Genomic DNA, 20625 nt, shown 5'->3' on the forward strand with positions numbered 1-20625 from the left:
GTGTCTTAAAAAAGGCGGTTGCTAACGAGTGTCTAAATGAGACTACAGAGGTTGTCGGGGACGTTAACATGAAAACCCATCTACTCACCAGTCCACCTTTACAGCCTCGTTGTGTTTCTACTCACGCTCTTTCAAACTCTCACTAACTTTCTAAGAAGAAAGGCTTTTGTAGAAGAGCTCAGAGCTAAATGAAATGACCAGTTGGAAGCTTAGTGGTGGAGACGTTGACGTCATGTGACCGTGGTGGAGTTGGTTTATAGTCTAACATTAGCTTCTTACTTCAAACATCAGAACAGTGGTGTTCATCTGTGAAGATGATCTGATCAACTAAACCTGAAGGATCAGAAACTTTAGCTGCTCACTGTTTATTTTCTGGAACCATGTTAAAGCTAACTTCAGGCAGGACTACAGAAACACATCATCACTGTGGGACTGTGATCATGTGACAGTGGAACTGTGGTTTTCACAGTGTTGTCTGTTTTTAGTGAAACTGTTGTCATGGAAACAGGAGCTGAGACCCTGAAGAGTAAAGTTTGAACAGAATCAGTTTGATGAAGCTCAGAGCTGCTCTCAGTCCTCACGGCAGCTGTGTCACATTTTTATTCTCTGCGCCTTTAACTCGCTCCCAGCTGCCCTCCCCTTTAACTCACTGAGCTCGCTGTTTAATCCCTAATGGGGGGGGGGGGGGGGGCAGAGAGAGATGAAGAGAGAGAGAGAGAGAGAGAGAGAGAGAGTCAGATTAGTGAACCGAAGCTGAAAAAAAGAAGCGGAATTCGTCTCCTCTGATTCTCTGGATTTATCTCGTCTCCTTTTTTCTCCTCTCGGATGTTAATGAATCAGTCGATGAACTGATGAATTGATGAACTGATGAATTGATGAACTGATTGGCAGCTGCAGCAGAAGGAAAGTGGATCATTAGAGAGAAAATGTGCAGAAGTAGTTTGTGCTGATGGAGCGGAGAGCGTCAGGAAACTGATCAAACTGCGGATTGATAAAAGATGATTATCGGTGTTTGGAGCTGAGGAGCTGAGACAGAGAAGCAGCGGAGATGTACGAAGAAAGCCGAAAAAGTAAGAATGTGTGTTTGTGTTTGTGTCCGCTGATCGGAGAGTCTGAGGCAAAGTTCAATTCTCTTTAAACAGCTGCGGATCGATCGATCAGTTGATCAGCTGCTGATCACCTCCTGATTCTCTGCGGGTTTTAGATTAAACAAGCGGCTGATAGATCAATAACTGATCGATAAAATCATCTATGAAGCATCAGAACCGAGTCAGTGAATCTGCTGCAGAATGATGTGAAGTGACTCTGGAGCTTTCAGCTTCTGTCTTTATCATTTCACCAACAGCAGAAACAGGTCTGATCACATTCAAGAAGATTAAACAAAGTTTATTTTCAAATCTATAAATATCTATAATCAAATCAGTTTCCCCTGATAATGATTTCTGTGGCGAGAGCCTGAGCTTTCTGTCAGGACTCACTGACTTCATCAGTCTGACCTCCCTCTGCAGGAACAGCTTTTTCTCTTTAGGACCAGAGGAAATAACTCCTCTTTATATTCAGCAGCTCTGAGTTCAGACACAGTGAGACCAGATCTGATGGACTCAGTGAGTAAATGTGTTTCAGCTGAACTCTGATCAGCTCCTGGTGAAGGAAAGAGATTCTGACTGAAGCTCTGCAGCCTCTGTTTCCTCTGAGCTTTTATTCTGAAAGGACGTCAGAGATGATGATATCCTCAGTTTGTCTCTGAGTGTTGGACGGTGTCCATCAGCTGTGTCTCTGCAGGTGGACTCACCGCTCAGCGTCACATCATTTCTAACACACTGAGCTGCTGATACCTGTGTTAACGAGCAGGTGATCAGGTGTACCTAATAAAGTGGACAGTGAGTCTCCAGCCACAGGAAGCTGTCAGGACGTCTCAGTGACATGTTCTCTCTGCAGCTGCAGTTTGACAGTGAAGCAGATCAAACTCATCTTCAGACCTGACACTGAAACACCACAGCAATTCAACACAAGGTATTTTTTGCTTTGTTAAAAGACAAGTCGCGGTGTAACACTCGTACTAGTCGTAGTCGCTGCATGTGGTGTTTGGACTTCCTCATCATGCAGGAGGTTTCTCCTCCACGTGGAGACCAGCTGTTCGTTCAGTTACTGAACATCCAGATCCTTCATCTGGTTTCAGATCAGATCTGGTTCCAATCCAATGTTGTAGACTCCCCCCCCTCCCATGGCACAGCACTCCCCAATGACAGGGGCCTCCCCCAGCAGAACAAACCCAATACACCGCCAGAAATGTCTGAAGGACCACGATAAAGATCCAGGATCTGTGGGAACAAACCAGGTCCTGGAGGTCCAGCAGGACACGGTCCTGGTTCAGACCCCCCCAATTTAAAGAGAGTCGCGTTAATCCTTCTGATCCTGATGGAGGATCAGACTTCCTGCTCTCCGCCCACGCAGCTAAGATGGCCTCCATGGACCTCCGATAACGTTGTCATGGAAATGAGCATTAACGCACGTGACATCATCTGTCAGTTAATCCGTCCTTTTGTTCAGGCAGTGAGACGGAGCTTATGTTCACTTTATTCAAACCTTTAAAGTTCATCACACACCCAGACCTCAGACCTCAGACCCAGACCTCAGACCTCAGACCTCAGACTCAGACCTCAGACTTCAGACTCAGACCTCAGACCTCAGACTTCAGACCCAGACCTCAGACCTCAGACCTCAGACTCAGACTCAGACTTCAGACTCAGACTCAGACTTCAGACTTCAGTCTCAGACTTCAGGCTCAGACCCAGGCCTTCTTTATTGTCAGACTTCAGACTCAGACCTCAGACTTCAGACCTCAGACTTCAGACTTCAGACTCAGACTTCAGACTCAGACCTCAGACTTCAGACCTCAGACTTCAGACTTCAGACTCAGACTTCAGGCTCAGACTCAGACTTCAGACTTCAGACTTCAGACTCAGACTTCAGACTCAGACCTCAGAATCAGACCCAGGCCTTCTTTATTGTCATGTTTCAGTTTTTCTTTTCTGTGCTGCTCAGCTAAGGTGAATACAGTTGGTGTTAGCGAGCTAACTTCACCCAGCTAGGATGACAGACAGACAGACAGACAGACAGACAGACAGACAGACGACCATAGCTAACTGTTTTCACTATGTTTGAGCAGCAATGTTTGCTAACCGTCACAATGACTCTGAACAGTTGAGATTCGCCTTTATTGTTTCCTTTAGGAGGAATTAGTGTCGCCACAGCAACATACAACCTCTGTACTGTACAAACTACAGGAAACACTCAACACCAACATTTAGCTTTTATTTCATGTTCCCTACTCATAAAGCCTGTAACTCCACCCCCACCACATGTTCAGATAACTACAGCTGACATTCATAATATTACTTTCTGTTGATCAGCTGATCAATTAATCAGCTCATCATCTCAGGATGACTGAGCTGATACATGTTCATGTATTGATTCAGCTTAACTGTTTAAACTACTGCTGTGTGTGAGTGTGTGTGAGTGTGTGTGTGAGCTGAGCAGTGAAGAAAAAGAAAACTGCCCCAGCATTCACTAAATGAACTGATGACCTTCCAGCTGGACCAGGCTGGAGGGCAGCGTGACACACACACACACACACACACACACACACACACACACACACACACACACACACTAAAACACACACACACACACACACACACACACACACACACTAAAACACACACACACACACACTAAAACACACACACTAAAACACACACACACACACTAAAACACACACACTAAAACACACACACTAAAACACACACACACACTAAAACACACACACTAAAACACACACACACACTAAAACACACACACTAAGACACTCATATAAACTCAGCGTCACACACTCACACTGAGACCAGGCAGTGAAAAGTAGAAAGTTAACAAGGCAGATGAGGGTTGTGTGTGAGTGATGGGACGCTCCATTAGACTAACATACACACACACACACACTCTGTCGTCAGGCTGATGTGAGTTGACTCGGGATAATTCGGGGATAATTAGTCGGTGGTTCTTGTCGTCCTGCGGGTGAAGCAGCTCCTCCACAGGAGCAGAACAACGTGACCCACAGTCATGTGACCTGCACCGAACAAACCTCAGCTGCTGATTGGACGAGGACAAACGAGCTGAGATGCAGCCAGCTCAGGGTTCAGAGGAGGAAACACGATAAAGGAGCATTCTGCTGTAATTCCAGCTGTGCCAGGAATTACTGGCACAGCTGTGATCAGTGGAGCAGAGCAGGTCAGGATCCCAGGGTTGGTGGTTCGATTCCCAGCTCCTCCGTCCACTTGTTAACAACAGATAGATGGAGTTTGTGTGTGACTGAGAAGCACAGCAGTGGTGGAAAGTAACTAAGTACATTTACTCAAGAACTGAGCTCCTTCTTCTTCACTTGAGTTTTTCTGTTTCTGCCACTTTACAGAGCTCCAGGCGTCACATGACTCAGTTTGTTTATGCCGCCATGTTGGCAGGAAAAGCCTGATTTCCAGCCAGCAGAGCCTCACACTTAAAATCCACAGAAATTGAACCATGTATTGTAAAACTTGATAGATTAAACAATACTGACTCTTACAATGTTCCAGACCTGCAGCATCCAGATCTACAACCTCATCAACTTTCCCTCGTCCAATAAATTAGCTCCATAATATCCACACCACAGTGCACAGGTCTAAAATGTCTTTTATGACAATAGAACTGTTAGAAATCGAAAGCGTTGAATTCTGTACCTGATATAAAGTGATCATTCGGTTTTCTTCTGCTCGCTTCAGCTGGTTTTCTGGCAGTAATATGTTCCTGTCTCTCAGAATCTTTGAGAATCACACAGCAGCTTCCACCAAGTTCACTCTTAATAAATACAGCAGGTAAAGAGATGAGTTAGCTGCTAGCAGTTTTATGTCTGGAGCTAATTTGAACAGCGTGCTTTCCTGCCGATATGGCAGTGTTGTGATTTCGACTGTTGCATGCTGGGATTGGGTGATGTCATCTACCGAAGCTCTATACTCCATTACATTTTAGTTAAAGACCTTATTTCCCACTGAGTGTGAACATATCGTCAGTGTGTTCAGTAGAGTTAAAACATTTATCATCATCAGTTCATTGATTAACTGACTCAGAAAATTCAGACATTTGATTAATAATTATTGATTGATTTTTTATGTAAAAACAGGTACAGAGTCGGAAGGATCAGAAACTTTAGCTGCTCACAGTTTATTTTCTGGAATAATCCAAAACACTCAAAAAAAAATCCCATTGGCTTTTTGTGGAGGAACCAGGCTGATGCTAACTTCAGGGCTGGACTACAGAAACACATCATCACTGTGGGACTTGGTTGTTTTTTTCATTCTAGTGTCTCATGTTGTATTTAATAAAAATAATCTGATATAATGAGAATCATCAGTTTCAGCTCTGCTCTCACTTTCTACCTGCATGTAAAAAAAACAACAGCTGGGCAGAGAAGCAAGGCATTCTGGGAAACACAGGAAATCTAGGAAATCACTGAACGAAGGTCGTGAGAGAGAGAGAGAGAGAGAGAGAGAGGGAGGGAGAGAGAGAGAGAGAGAGAGAGAGAGGAGGAGAGGGAGAGAGAGAGAGAGAGAGAGAGAGAGAGAGAGGAGAGAGAGAGGAGAGAGGAGGAGAGAGAGAGAGAGGAGAGAGGAGGGAGAGAGGAGAGAGAGAGAGAGAGAGAGAGAGGAGAGAGAGAGAGAGAGAGAGAGAGAGAGGGAGGGAGAGAGGGAGAGGGAGGGAGAGAGACGGAGAGAGAGAGGGAGAGAGAGAGAGAGAGAGAGGTCATCATGTAATCTCACTGTTCTGTCCATCACTGGGTTTATCTGTGTGTGTGTGTTCGGGGTCCTCAGGTACTAACACATAAATCACAGCCCAGATCACACACACACACACACACACAGATAGAGAGAGAGAGATCTAGGTCACAGCTGTTCACTACAATATTTCTGTTTTCACCTCCTCTGGAAACCGTCACATCTCTCTCCTCCTCTCTCCTCCTCTCTCCTCCTCCTCCTCTTTGACCTTGGAGGAAACGTGATGAGTTTGAACGCAGAAGTAAAACAGAATAACGATGATGTTAAACTCAGATTCAGTGATCTGATAGCCAGCTGTAAATCCAGATGTTTCTTCACCGTCAGAGTGAACACGTCCCACCAAACTAATGTCTTCTTCTCTGCCCTTAATTCAGCTGTGAACAGTGAATCAGGTTCAGAGAATCAGGCTGAACCTCTGTTGGCCTGAACACTCCTTATTCTATTAATTATTACACAGATTCTTTTTCCAAGCAAACACTGATTTTTCTGAATTCGTCTGAATGAAGGTGTCATGGCAATAAACTAAAATCTAAATGAAACAAACTGTGCAAAGAAACCAACAAAAACTGTTTGAAACTGTAAACCCAAAGCTGCCTCATAAATGAGTGTCCTGCAGAGCTGCAGCTCTGTACCAATTACTTCTCACCAGCGACTCCTGGTGGCCCGAGGCGTCAGGTTTTCAGGTCGTCTTCACTGTGATATCTCAGTGACACCTTGAGGGAAACTTTGCCACAAACGTTCTCCTGGACTCAAAGATGAACTGATCAGAAATTGGTGGTCACAGGTTGAAGCACATTTCAGTTTTATCTGATGTACAACATTCAGGTGCTTTAGTGTGTTTCAGCTCAGCTCAGAGCGTGTATGGCATTCTGCTTCCTTCTTATCGTTGGCTCTGAAATGTAGCTAGACCTTTGGGTGCTTCACATGTTCAGCCATTTTAAATGTGCAACCAAATGAGAAACGAAGCGAGAACCAGGACATGATCGCTGCAGGTCAGTGTAACATACTCTCTCAAAACACAACACCACAGGACCTGTTAGTCTCAATAAGCTCAGAGCTTATTGATTTTCAAGTTTTGAGGCTCGAGTTTTGTTTCAATGACCGACCAGTCTTCTCTCTCTCTGTCTCCAGGTGGCGGTCATAACGGCTACACCAAAGCAGTGGATGGGGAGGAGGGAGGAGAGGAGGGGGAGGAAGAGGAGGAGGGAGGAGAGGGAGATGGAGCAGGAGAGGGAGGAGGAGGAGGAGGTGAGGAGAGAGACGCAGAGTGGGACGAAGAGCTGGATGGAGAGAACGAGGGAGGCGTGAGGATGACGAGAACCGACACACTTCACTCGACCACAAGTTCGACCGGAACACAGAGGAAGAGAGGACAACACGCTAAGAAACAGGTGAGACAACACACTGAGAGACAGGTGAGATGATGGTGATGATGGTGATGATGATGGTGATGATGGTGATGATGGTGATGATGATGGTGATGATGATGGTGATGATGATGGTGATGATAATGATGGTGATGGTGATGATGATGATAATGATGATGATGGTGATGATGGTGATGATGACGATGACGATGATGGTGATGATGGTGATGATGGTGATGATGATGATGATGATGATGATGGTGATGATGATGATGATGATTATGATGATGATGATGGTGATGATGATGGTGTTCTTCCTCCTCAGGTGCAGGGCAGTAATCAGGTCCAGCGAGCTCCTCGAGCGTTATTCTGCCTGAAACTCAACAATCCAATCAGACGAGCCGCTCTCTCTATCGTCGAGTGGAAGTATCCTTTACTCCAACCAATCAGCTGTCAGCTTTATACCACTTTAATTGACTCTCCTTCTACTAACGAACAGTTTAATGAGTCATCAGTTAAATTACCTGCAGAGTGCAGCAGGTGTCACAGGGAGAAAACAAGACGAGGCTGCAGAACTCCATTCAGAATCCTCCTGTTTTTAACTTTCCTTCAGTGTCACTGAATCCAGGATCTGATCACAGAGAGTTCAGCTTAAGTAATTATTTAAAATGTGGACAAACAGGCTGGAAAATAGAGCTCAGGTTGAAGCTCAGAGAGAAACTCATTGAATCCATGGCAACGTTCTACTTCCTGTTTGTTGTAAAAGTTGACATCAGTTCATAAACAGTGAAGACTTCAAATGTTTACCGTCACATTACCTAAAAGACTTGATAAGATTTTTTTTGACAAAATCACGGAAGTAGTTCGTATGTAGTTTGTCCCTGCTGAGCTTCCTTAATGTGTCTCTCAGACCGTTTGATATCTTCATCCTGTTAGCCATCTTTGCTAACTGTGTCGCTCTGGGAGTTTCTAAACCGTTTCCTGAGGACGACTCCAACTCCACCAACCACGACCTGGTGAGAGCCACAACTACACAACTACTCAGATATACAACTACCCAGATATACAAATGTGAATGACTGAGTAAACAACAGGGGAACTGGTTAGAGTGTGTGAGAGTTGAACAGACTCAGGTGGTGTTATAACATTCAGCCTCAGGTTAGAGTGTGTGTGTGTGTGTGTGTGTGTGTGTGTGTGTGTGTGTTTGTGCTCTGTCGGGTGTGTATAATGTTAGGCCATGTGACACAATGTTCACCTGAAGCATGAAGCTTTGGAGAGTTTCACTTTGGATGGAGCTAGGCTAACAGTTTTCCCCCATGCTTTACGTCTTTATGCTAAGCTAGGCTAACAGCTTTCCCCCTGCTGTAAGTCTTTATGCTAAGCTAGGCTAACAGCTTTCCCCCTGCTGTAAGTCTTTATGCTAAGATAGGCTAACAGCTTTCCCCCTAACAAGTTAGCCTAGCTCTGTCTGTTTTGTCCTGTTTATTGAACAGGAGTAAAAATAAAATTGTAAAAATGAGACACTGTGGTTTTAGCAGCAGTTTGCTATAAAGTAATCATTGAATTTGTATCTTAATTGAATGATTTAGTTGATGTGCAGATATCCATGAAGTGTTAACACCTTTATTTTCTGATTATTAGACAGGTAGAGTTCAGGTGTATTTCCTCTGTTTTAGTCCAGCTGTGAACAGGAAGTGACTTCATTGTGAAGAGAGCTCCTTCAGTCAGCTGATATGAACCTACAGAAACACTCCTCACTGCTATAAAGGTCAAAGGTCATGGGAATGATTGACAGGTCTGTGATCAGATCTGATCAGCTGAGTTTCTGCTCTGATGGTTCAGCTCTCTCTCTCCTCTTCATGTCAGTGTCTCTCTACCTTCAGTTACAGTTGGACTGTACAGTTCATGAAGTCACTTTACACTGAAGTGACGGCAGAGTGTGTTTGTGTTTCTATCTCTGTGAGGACCAGATTCCTGACTAACAAGTGAACATCAGATTGTTTCAGTGTTTCAGTGAGGTTCCTCCTCCACCTCCTCCAGATATTTTCACTCATTAAATCATTTCAATCTGTGAATTTAATTCCCTCACTGTTTGTTAGGACGAGGTGTTGGACCTGCAGAGTGAGGACATGTTGGTCCTCACAACTTTAAAAGACCTGTTTTCAGGTCAGGACTTAGTCTCCGGGTTCAGGTCAGAGACAGGTTTGAGTTTGGGTCGTGGCTGGTGTTGTGATGTTTGAGGACTGAGGGACTCAGTCACTGAGCGTCCTCACAGAGATAGAAGTACAAGTGTGTGTGTGTGTATGTGTGTGTGTGTGTGTGTGTGTGTGCAGCAGATGACAGATTGGTAATCCTCTGAAATGCTCACAAATTCTCCACATCCACGTTTACCAGGTCACACACACACACACACACACACACACACACACACACACACACTCAGCTTTCTCTCTGGTTTGTTGTGTAAATGTCTACAACACTCAAACCTCTGTTCAGAGCATTAAAGCTTCAGTTTGACCATGAAAACAACGTTCATCAGTTCATCTGATACAAATATAAAACTCCACCAGCAGTGGAGTTAAACGTGGAGTTTGTCCAGCGGGTGGCGCTAAGGGACTGGTGGAGTCAAGATCTGTAGTTCCTCTGGAGAGCAGGACTGTCCACAGACTGGTTGATGATAATCAGATCAGAGTGTTTGATGATGTGTTCAGGAACTCCCTCTCTCTGTGTTTCAGGAACAAGTGGAGTATGTCTTCCTCATCATCTTCACTGTGGAGACCTTCCTGAAGATCTTAGCCTATGGTCTGGTGATGCACCCCAGCTCCTACATCCGCAACGGCTGGAACCTGCTCGACTTCGTCATCGTCATCGTCGGGTGAGAGAACGCAGGAATCGATGCAGCTGTCAGCTCTCTCTGCAGATGTTGTTCTGTTTTTAGACAATTTTTGGTTCCTTGTCAGTCCAGAACTGAGGAAGTCCAGTTGCCTTCAACTCTAGCACTTTAGATATACTGCTGTTAGATTCCCCTCCCTTAGGTTCCCCTCAACTGTTGGCTCTCATTGAAATGCTGTTTCTCTCTTTGGTTCTCTTTCTGTAGGTTCTCTGCTGGGATATTGTTCTCTTTTAAGACAAGGAACCATTTGGTTCTCTTTGAACATAAGATTCCATGTTCAGACACTGGTTCTGTCTTTAGATACTCCACCAGTCCTCCAACCTAAATGACTACACAGGTTCACTGCTGTACAAGCAATGTATGTGGTCATTTTTTACAGGACAGTCTCATATAAATATGTTCGCCATTTAGATGTTGGCTCTTTTTAGACATAAAGCTCTATCATGTTGGTTCCTTAAAAACATTTGTTTGTTTTGCATTTGTTTTATCTCTTTGGAATCTTTTCTAGTTAAAATGTCGACCCTGTCTGGAACCAAAGCCTGGTCCTGGCTGAGGTCCTGGTTAAGTTTGGATGACTCTGTCCACAGTGAATGGAAGTCAATGCAATGTCCTTAAAAGGATAGCTGTACAAACTGTGTGTGTGTGTGTGATGCAGCAGTAAATCTGATCTGACTGCAGTAAACTCTGCAGCTCCTGTGGCCGGTTGAGGAACAAACCCTGCAGCGACGCCACAGTTTATCTCGTTTTGGTGTTTTTTTGTGTTGAGTGTTTGTGACAGTCGACTGTGATCACTGTACACTGTAACTACATTTTGCTCTAAATATACACATCTACCCTGCTACTACAAACTCTAAGTGTCACGCTGCAAACAGAGGCCTCGCTGCACTGACGCAGGGAAGTTAACTCCTGCAGGTCTGGTTCTCTTCAGGTTCCTGAAACAGTCTGAAGATCTGAGCTGCCGACTGAAGTATCTGTCCTGTTTTGTGTTTTATAAATGTGATCTCACATTCAACGATTCAGATCAGAGTGATCAGTCAAAACACTGCTGTTTCATTGGTTGCCTCAGGTGCATGTTTACCTGATGCCACAGTAAACTGTATATCAGCTTTAATGTTTCAGACTGAAACAGTGAATGACCCAAGCAGCCTTATAATCACACTGACCTGCAGGTTGTTACAGCAGATCTTTGCTGTTACATCAGAGACATCAGTGCTCCTTCTCATTGAAAGAAGCCAGTTGAGGTGGGAGGAGACCTCGGGGTAGACCCAGAACTCACTGAAGGGATTATATATCCCATCTGGCCTGGGAAGACCTTGGGATCCTCCAGGAGGAGCTGAGAGAAACGTGATTTTTGAAGAGGTATTCTGCTGACCACATAGTTTGAATAGAGCTTGGTAACCATGCCAAGTTTATTGTTTGGCAACAAATTGAGTTTGGTAACTCACTCCTGAGTGGTCGAAAATAGGAGGGATTTTGCCATATCAGCCACAGGAAGTCTTAATGTAAAACATCTGCAGGAAGTATTGAATTTCATTGTGACAGTGAAGTAGAAATGACGAAATGTTGAAATAATAAGAACATCGTCACTGAGTGTTGAGTTTGACATGACTCCTGAGAAAAAATGGCAGACTGTTATTCAAACATCATCAGATATGAAACAGAGAGATGACAGCCTGGCAGCAGTTGAGTCGGAGTCAGAGTCACCTGCTGAGGTCACAGCGAGTCCTGCAGGTCCTGAGCCCCTTGTCCTCCGTGTTGGTTTTGTGTCCTCGCTGCAATGACGGTGGTGTGACTGGACGTCCCCGGGCCAATGATGATGAAGTATGTTGTCATGGTAACGCTGCCTGAGGATGCTCTGTTCCACTTTACAGTCAGAGATGATACACTGAGAGGCTGCTATATGTGGGACACTGAGGGTTTCTGTGTGTCAGAGAGACCTCAGTCGTCTGGAGACATGAAGGAGGAAAATTTATTCTTTATTTATCAACGTCATTCACATTAATTTTCATATTATAATCTCAGTTAAACATTTAGAAAAGTTTGTTTTCATGCATCTAATTCATATGATGATGTTAACAGTGACTCTGCTGTGGTGGCACAAATGGACAGTGGCATCCCTCAGGGCTCTGTACTCGGTCCAGTGCTCTGGATCTAAACACCATGTTTATGGAAATGACAGGAAACTACATCTTTTTGCATTTTCTGACAAAAATGTGTGTGATTGCTGCCAGTCACTGTTAGCTGCTGCCAGTTGCTACTAGATCCTGCTAGCAGCTGTTAGCTGTAAGCCGCTGTTAGTCACTGTAAGCTGCTGCTGCATTGGCAGCAATCACACAATAAAATTCACAACCAAGTTTCTCAATCATTGGCCATATGAGCATTGAAATCTTTCTCATTGAAAGCAGAACTGTAGAATCTAGGGCAGTATATTTTCCTGGACTGCACCCAGAGAGTCTAAGATGGCCTGATACTCTGACCTGTTGTTTGGGGGAGAGGTAGAACTTTATGCTCAGCAACTCTTGTTTCTCTGCTCTTTGCAGATGATCTGGTTCTGTTGGTTTCATCAGCCTGTGACCTTCAGTGCATGCTGAGGTGGTTTGCAGTTGAGTGTGAAGTGGTTGGGGAAATGGTGGATGGTTCCCTCCAGGTTGGGAAAGAGTTGTGTGGGGCTGAAAGGTGGATTGGTGCAGCATCAGTAGTAATGTGGACGTTGGAACAGACTGATGTTGTGACAAGGAAGCTGAACCTCAAGACAAAGCTTTTCATTTACTGCTTGATTTACATTCCAACTCTCCCCTATGGTCATGAGCTTCGGGTTGTGACTGAATGAATGAGATTGTGGATATAAGCAGCTGAAATGAGTTTCCTCCAGAAGGTGTCTGGAGCTCAGACATCTAGAGGGAGCACAGAGCGGCTGCTTCTTCACTCCTTTGAAAGGAACCAATGCAGGTGGTTAAGGCATCTGATCAGAATCCTTGGTACCTCCCTATGGAGGTTTTCTGATGGCAGGAGACCCCAGGTAGACCCAGAACACACTGGAGAGAGTCCTTATCTGTATACCTCATCTGGTCTGGTCTCACCCTGGGAGGACCTGGAGAACTGTATTTATCTCCACCGTTATGCAGATGACACTCTGCTGTACATCTCTGTTATCTTTGTATTGTCTCTCTTTTCAAGGTCACAAATTAAAGTGTCCAAGTTTTTCTTCCGGCTGAAACTTTACTGAACCCTCTGAACCCTCTTCTTCTTCTTCTTCTGTTGTTGTTTATGCAGGTTGTTCAGTGTTGTCTTGGAGACAATGACTCATAAATCTGGTGAGCAGGCGACTACGCACCACATGCCAGGAAAACCTGGAGGTCTGGACGTCAAAGCTCTGAGAGCCTTCAGAGTCCTGAGGCCCCTCAGGCTGGTCTCTGGAGTCCCCAGTGAGTCTGCAGGACTGGACTATCAGTGTGTTTGTGTCTGGTTATGGTTGTGCACATGTTGAGCTTTGTGTGTTTGTGTCTGTCAGGTCTGCAGATTGTGTTGAACTCTATCATGAAGGCAATGGTTCCTCTGCTCCACATTGCTCTGCTGGTTCTCTTCGTCATCATCATCTACGCCATCATCGGTCTGGAGCTTTTCATTGGACGCATGCACAGGACCTGCTACTACACAGGAACAGGTACAGGCAGTGCACTGATCTGAGAACAGATCAAATGAAGCTTTTGATCTCTACTAATATTTGACATTTTGGTTATTTTCCAGATAATTATGTGGAGGATGACCCAGTGCCATGTGCATTTGCCGGTCACGGTCGTCAGTGCACCGTTAATGGCTCAGAGTGTCGAGGGAGGTGGGACGGTCCCAACGGAGGAATCACCAACTTTGACAACTTCTTCTTTGCCATGTTGACTGTGTTCCAGTGCATCACCATGGAGGGATGGACCGACGTTCTGTACTGGGTAAAATAACCTGTAACGGTTCATTAACCAGAGAACTTCCCCCTCCTCTCGTCGACCATCCTCACTTCCTGTCCTCTGTGTTGCAGATGAATGATGCCATAGGGTTCGAGCTGCCCTGGGTTTATTTTGTCAGTCTGGTGATTTTCGGCTCGTTCTTCGTTCTCAACCTGGTTCTGGGAGTCCTCAGTGGGTTCGTCCTTTCTCACTCTTAAATAAAAGCCCATTTCTTTTAAACATGTTTTGAAAATAAATGACAGGTGTAAATGTTTGAATGTTGTGTGAACGTTGCAGAGAGTTCAGTAAGGAGAGGGAGAAGGCGAAGGCTCGGGGAGATTTCCAGAAGCTGAGGGAGAAGCAACAGATGGAGGAGGATCTGTGTGGATACATGGACTGGATCACTCAGGCTGAGGACATGGATGATCTGGACGAAGATGGAAACCCACGTAAGACATGTCAAACACCTGCTGAGTTTTTTTTTTATAAGTTATTTTTTTGGGCTTTTTCGCCTTTATTGGATAGGACAGTGGAGATGAGACAGGAAACAGGGAGAGAGAGTGGGGGAATGACATGCAGTAAAGATCCGGCCAAACCAGGAGTCGATCCTGGGACTAGCTGCTCAGGGCACTTAAACCCATGTGGTATATGCTCCAACCATTCGGCTATGGGGGCGCCCCAAACCTGCTGAGTTTTTAGGGTTTTCACTGCATCTCAGAGAGTTTTGATGTTTGTATTTTCAGCAGACGTGTTGCAGGAGAGAGAGCGATGGTCATTTATTCATAGTTAATTAAAACATCAGTCAGTGATGTCGAGTTAATGGACGTCAATTATTGAAGCTAATCAGAGCAAATTAGTCTGTTAGTGAAGTCAATGAGGCAGAAACTCAGAGAACTGCTGCAGACAAAACACAAATCTGCTCATTTAATCAATTTAACAACATGTTTTTCATCTCATTACCTGCCACAAAATAATTCTGCTTGTTGTGTTATGTAATGTATTTGTGTAACTTCCGTATTTTGATAAAATAAGAGAACGGTCCAGTTAATACACAGACAACACTGAAACCTACAACATCTGGTTTACATGCTTTTTAAGTTGGGATGTGAGAAATCCATCACCTGTAGACATCCAGGGTTACAGCAGCTGTAAGAGGAGAGATGATGGAGTTTAATTTGTTTCTCTTTGTGTGGTTCACTAATTCTTCTGTGGGTCTCAGGTCCGTCTCTGGGTGATCTGTCAGATAAGAAGAGAGGGAAGTTTGGATGGTTCAGTCACTCCAATGAAACACACGGTGAGCAGAAAAGACACCAATCAATTATCTGCAAATACAGTGAAACAGGACTAAAACCAGGAAGTCAGTTAGCATGTTAGCATGTTAGCTCTTCCTGTTCTCTCGTTTCTGGTTAAATGTGTGAAATAAGGTCTGTGGTTTTAACACAAGCTCAAGACATTTTCAGGTTTTATTCTCCGACATAAAATGGGTCAGTAAATCCCCCACTCCTGATGTTTGAAGCTTTTACGTGTCTTAAAAAAGGCGGTTGCTAACGAGTGTCTAAATGAGACTACAGAGGTTGTCGGGGACGTTAACATGAAAACCCATCTACTCACCAGTCCACCTTTACTATGGGCTGAAATATGTTTCACTAGAAATGGAATTTGAATTGTATAATTTGTAATTGAATGTAAAATTCAGTTTTCGGTCTCACACATCCGGGGCACTGAGGAAGAGCAATCGAGCATTCAACAACATCCATCACCTCCTGTGTGTTTTATTTTTGACCATTTCCTTCATTCTCATTGAGCCACTTGTAGTTAATGATAATTATCACTGGGAATTACACATGTTGAACAAGCCTCATTTTACCCACTTCTACCATGCCTATTATCGGCCCTCGTATGCTAACCACTAACATTAGCCTAGCTGTGATGCTAACCGGTGCTACGAACTTGATGGGGCTGGGAGGAGAGCGACTCAAGGTAAGCTAATGTGAGATGCTAAAGCACAACTAGTCCTACAGCTAAGCCAACCAGCTATCATATTTCAGCCCATATTTAGGCTTCAAGCATCAGAGCAGTGGTGTTCATTTATTTTCTGGAATAATCCAAAACACAGTGTAAAAATCCCATTGGCTTTTTGTGGAGGAACCATGAGATTCTCAGAGGAAAGTTTCCAACCTCTGGAGGAATCAGAGACAGGAACTACCCAGTGTTAGTGTGGTGTTCCTAATAAAGTGATCACTGAGAGTAAATATCGACGTACACACACAGTATGTGCAGTGTGTGTGTTAATTTCTCAGAGTCTAAATGTGGAAAGACTTCACCGTGTCCTGTAAAATATCTGGGTCTGTGTCTGACCCGGTTTCTAATCAGGAGGTTTTTACTCTGAGCTGATCTCAGTTCAGATTCACCAGCAGCTCGTTGACTCTGAATATTCACAACACAAACAAAACAAACACAACAAGGTTCAGATGAATACACTGATAAAACCATAACTCTGTGTCTGTGTTCAGCGAGTCTTCCTGCCAGTGAAACAGCTTCTGAAAACACCGAAAACATAGACGAGGAACACACCAACTGCTGCCAGGCCTGCTGGTAACACACACACACACACACACACACACACTGACACAATAACCTAAATTTCAAACAAAAGTTTGATGAATAATTTATTGATGTCTGTGTTTTTATTTTCAGTGTCAGAATTTTAATGTCACAATTCAGGCTCCATAATTTAACATCTCTGAACATCAGCAGTGTTTATCTGACCTGTTCCACTGACACACCTGTACCTGTGTGTCACCTGTACCTGTACCTGTACCTGTGTGTCACCTGTACCTGTACCTGTACCTGTGTGTCACCTGAGGACACACAGTTCTCATCTGTTGCTCTGGATACACCGTGAACTGACCTCTGACCTCTGACCTCTGTTTCGTTTCAGTGCAAAGATGATGAAGATCAGCTGCTGGTGAGTTCACTGACCGTCAGACATTCAAGAGACGATAACACATGACACACACTTCACTATAACACCTGTCTCTCTCTCTCTGTTTGTCTGTCTCTCTGTCTGTGTCTCTCTCTCTCCGTCTCTCTTTCTGTCTCTCTTTCTGTCTCTCTTTCTGTCTCTCTCTCTGTCTCTCTTTTTGTCTGTCTGTCTCTCTCTCTCTGTCTCTCTGTCTGTCTGTCTCTCTGTCTCTCTTGCTCTGTCTCTCTCTGTCTCTCTGTCTGTCTCTCTCTCTGTCTCTCTTTCTGTCTGTCTCGCTCTCTGTCTCTCTTTCTGTCTGTCTCTCTCTCTGTCTCTCTTTTTGTCTGTCTCTCTCTCTGTCTCTCTTTCTGTCTGTCTCTCTGTCTGTCTCTCTTTCTGTCTGTCTGTCTGTCTGTCTCTCTCTGTGTCTCTCTTTCTGTCTGTCTGTCTGTCTGTCTCTCTGTCTGTCAGTCGGACTCTGCGGAGGTGGAATCGTGTTTGTCGTAGAAATTGTCGAACAGCTGTGAAGTCGGTGACGTTTTATTGGCTCGTTCTGCTGCTCGTCTTCCTCAACACCTCCCTCAGTGCCTCTGAGCATTACGACCAACCTGAGTGGCTGACACAAGTCCAGGGTAACACACACACCTGACACACACCTGTGCTTCTGTCCTCAACATTGTCCCTGACAGCTGATTAAAGCTGAGGCGTGTGTGTTGTCAGACATCGCCAACAAGGTGCTGCTGTCTCTGTTCACCGTGGAGATGCTGTTGAAGATGTACAGTCTGGGTCTGGCTCATTACTTCGTGGCGTTCTTCAACCGCTTCGACTGCTTCGTGGTGTGCGGCGGCATCGTGGAGACGATCCTGGTGGAGATGGACATCATGCCTCCTCTGGGCATCTCGGTGCTGCGCTGCGTCCGCCTGCTCCGCATCTTCAAGGTCACACGGTGAGAAAACACACCTGAGCAGGTGAGAGCCAGCTCCTTCCCTGACCTCTGACCTCTGAGCCTGAGGATTAAACACTGAACGAAAATGATGAACCAGGTAAAATAAACAAGAAAGAGCAAAGATGACGGCAGAATAAATAGAACAAGATAAACAAATCATTTAAAATATAACGAAACTGGAGAAGAGTGAACAGAGTGAAATGTGTTTTATTTTCAAATAGATGTTTTCATTTGTTGATTAATTCATGTCTTCAGTGATTCCAACTTTCCTCCTGGAGGTTTTCTCTGTCTCTTCATGTCGAACATGTTTCTGGTTGTGTAACAGTCAACACAGTAAACTCAGACTGGACTAAATCCTCTGTCTGTATAAATGTCCATCATCTTTAATCAGATCCACTGAACCCTAAAGGACGTGGTTCTGTTTTCTGTGAGTCGAGGTCTGCTTCTCTGAGTTTGATTGAATCCAGGAGGAGGGAAAACTAAACTCAGCACTAAGAACCAGTCTGTAAACAACCTGAGTCCTTCTTCAGGGATTTCCTGTCGAGTGTGAAAAACCTCCTGCAGCTCGTCGTCAGAGAGCAGCTGCTGCAGAGTGAAGGACCTGAGGGGACACATTTAAACGTGACACCAACAGACCTAACCCTGTGTCTGACAGAACCACCTCCTCTAACTGCTGTGATGTCACTGTGTCTCTGCTCAGCCATTGGACGGCTCTGTCCAACCTGGTGGCGTCCTTGCTGAACTCCATGAAGTCCATCGCCTCCCTGCTGCTGTTGCTCTTCCTCTTCCTCATCATCTTCGCTCTGCTCGGCATGCAGCTGTTCGGAGGCAAGTTCAACTTCGATGAGACGCAGACCAAACGCAGCACCTTCGACGCCTTCCCGCAGGCGCTGCTCACCTGCTTCCAGGTAACACACCCCCACCCTGACCGCTGACCCTGACCCTGAACCCTGACCCTGAACCCTGACCCTGAACCTGAACCCTGACCCTGACCCTGAACCCTGCCCCTGAACCCTGAACCCTGAGTGTCACTGACTCTGCAGGTGTGTTCAGATCCTGACAGGTGAGGACTGGAACGTGGTGATGTACGACGGCATCATGGCGTACGGAGGACCTGTGTTCCCGGGGATGATCGTCTGCGTTTACTTCGTCATCCTCTTCATCTGTGGAAACTGTATCCTTCAGATACTGACCCCCAGATACTCACACACACACACACACACACACACACACACACACACACACACACACACACTCAGTTATGCACGGTGCTGGATGTTGTTGCGTGTTCTTAGCTTGTGTCAGACATCCTGCTGAACGTCTTCTTGGCCATCGCTGTGGACAACCTGGCCGGAGGAGACGGAGACGACAAGAAGAAAGAGTGAGTGATGGAGGGAGGTGGAGGAGGAGGAGGGGGAGAAGAAGCAGGAGGAGCAGGAGGAGCAGGAGGAGGAGGAGGAGAGGAGGGGGACAAGGTGTTGATTTCCTGTCTGTCTGTTGTTTCTGCAGGAAGAAGAAGGAGGGAGCTGAGGAGGAGGAGGAGGAGGCTGAGGAAGGAGAAGTGAAGGTAAACATTCAGTCAGAGGAGGAAAGTAACTAAGTACAGTTACTGTACTCAGCTTTGTACTTAAGTACAACTCGGAGGTAGTTGTACTTCACTTGAATATCTTCATTTCTGTACTTTTACTCCCACTGCAGAAACTCCTACCTGCAGGGGGCGCTGTGTTTTCACTGTGTCACTTTAAAGAACTGAAAGAAAAAATCCCAAAAGTCCAATTTAATCAGCGAATCATGTGACGACCCCTCAGATTTATCAGGCGACCCTCTGGAGGGTTAAGAACCAGTGGATTAAACTAACCTGCAGTGTCATCACCTGAGTGTCTCTAACTGTGTCTCAGGTGGACGTGGACGAAGACACTGAGTACGAGGAGGAGGAGGAGCTTCCTGAAGGAGACGATGGTCAGTTGTTTGGTCACATTGTGTTTGATGAGCTGAGCTGCAGAGGAGGACTGAGTCAGAGAGGAAATATCAAACCAGCTCTGTCCTCTGAGCGAGATCAGAGACTCAGATTCTGTCCTCTGTCCTCTGTCCTCTGAGTGAGATCAGAGATCAGACTCAGACTCTGTCCTCTGAGTGAGATCAGAGATCAGAGCTCAGACTCTGTCCTCTGTCCTCTGTCCTCTGAGTGAGATCAGAGACTCAGACTCTGTCCTCTGAGTGAGATCAGAGACTCAGACTCTGTCCTCTGAGCGAGATCAGAGATCAGAGACTCAGATTCTGTCCTCTGTCCTCTGAGTGAGATCAGGGATCAGAGACTCAGACTCTGTCCTCTGAGTGAGATCAGAGACTCAGACTCTGTCTTCTGTCCTCTGAGCGAGATCAGAGACTCAGATTCTGTCCTCTGTCCTCTGAGTGAGATCAGAGATCAGAGCTCAGACTCTGTCCTCTGTCCTCTGAGCGAGATCAGAGACTCAGATTCTGTCCTCTGTCCTCTGAGTGAGATCAGAGATCAGAGCTCAGATTCTGTCCTCTGTCCTCTGTCCTCTGTCCTCTGAGCGAGATCAGAGACTCAGATTCTGTCCTCTGTCCTCTGAGTGAGATCAGAGATCAGAGCTCAGACTCTGTCCTCTGTCCTCTGAGCGAGATCAGAGT

At 45.3% G+C, this 20625-nt stretch overlaps 1 protein-coding gene across 1 annotated transcript in view; it reads left to right on the plus strand.

Annotated features, from left to right (window-relative positions):
* The first annotated feature begins 724 nt into the window (after positions 1–724).
* The window catches only part of cacna1fb (calcium channel, voltage-dependent, L type, alpha 1F subunit), a 34452-nt gene continuing 14551 nt past the window's right edge, over positions 725–20625 (plus strand). The window contains exons 1-20 of the mRNA XM_051070996.1: positions 725–1070; positions 6996–7255; positions 7557–7657; positions 8142–8247; positions 9967–10106; positions 13398–13549; positions 13636–13788; positions 13872–14068; positions 14155–14258; positions 14360–14511; positions 15282–15356; positions 16576–16657; positions 17004–17030; positions 17499–17659; positions 17748–17973; positions 18674–18881; positions 19027–19147; positions 19279–19354; positions 19483–19540; positions 19872–19932. Coding sequence (XP_050926953.1) covers positions 1049–1070; positions 6996–7255; positions 7557–7657; positions 8142–8247; positions 9967–10106; positions 13398–13549; positions 13636–13788; positions 13872–14068; positions 14155–14258; positions 14360–14511; positions 15282–15356; positions 16576–16657; positions 17004–17030; positions 17499–17659; positions 17748–17973; positions 18674–18881; positions 19027–19147; positions 19279–19354; positions 19483–19540; positions 19872–19932 — 2482 coding nt within the window. The 5' untranslated portion in view covers positions 725–1048. The remainder of the gene's footprint in view (positions 1071–6995; positions 7256–7556; positions 7658–8141; positions 8248–9966; positions 10107–13397; positions 13550–13635; positions 13789–13871; positions 14069–14154; positions 14259–14359; positions 14512–15281; positions 15357–16575; positions 16658–17003; positions 17031–17498; positions 17660–17747; positions 17974–18673; positions 18882–19026; positions 19148–19278; positions 19355–19482; positions 19541–19871; positions 19933–20625) is intronic.

Source organism: Lates calcarifer, linkage group LG6, assembly GCF_001640805.2.
Source record: "Lates calcarifer isolate ASB-BC8 linkage group LG6, TLL_Latcal_v3, whole genome shotgun sequence".
In the NCBI taxonomy this organism is placed as follows: Eukaryota; Metazoa; Chordata; class Actinopteri; family Centropomidae; genus Lates; species Lates calcarifer.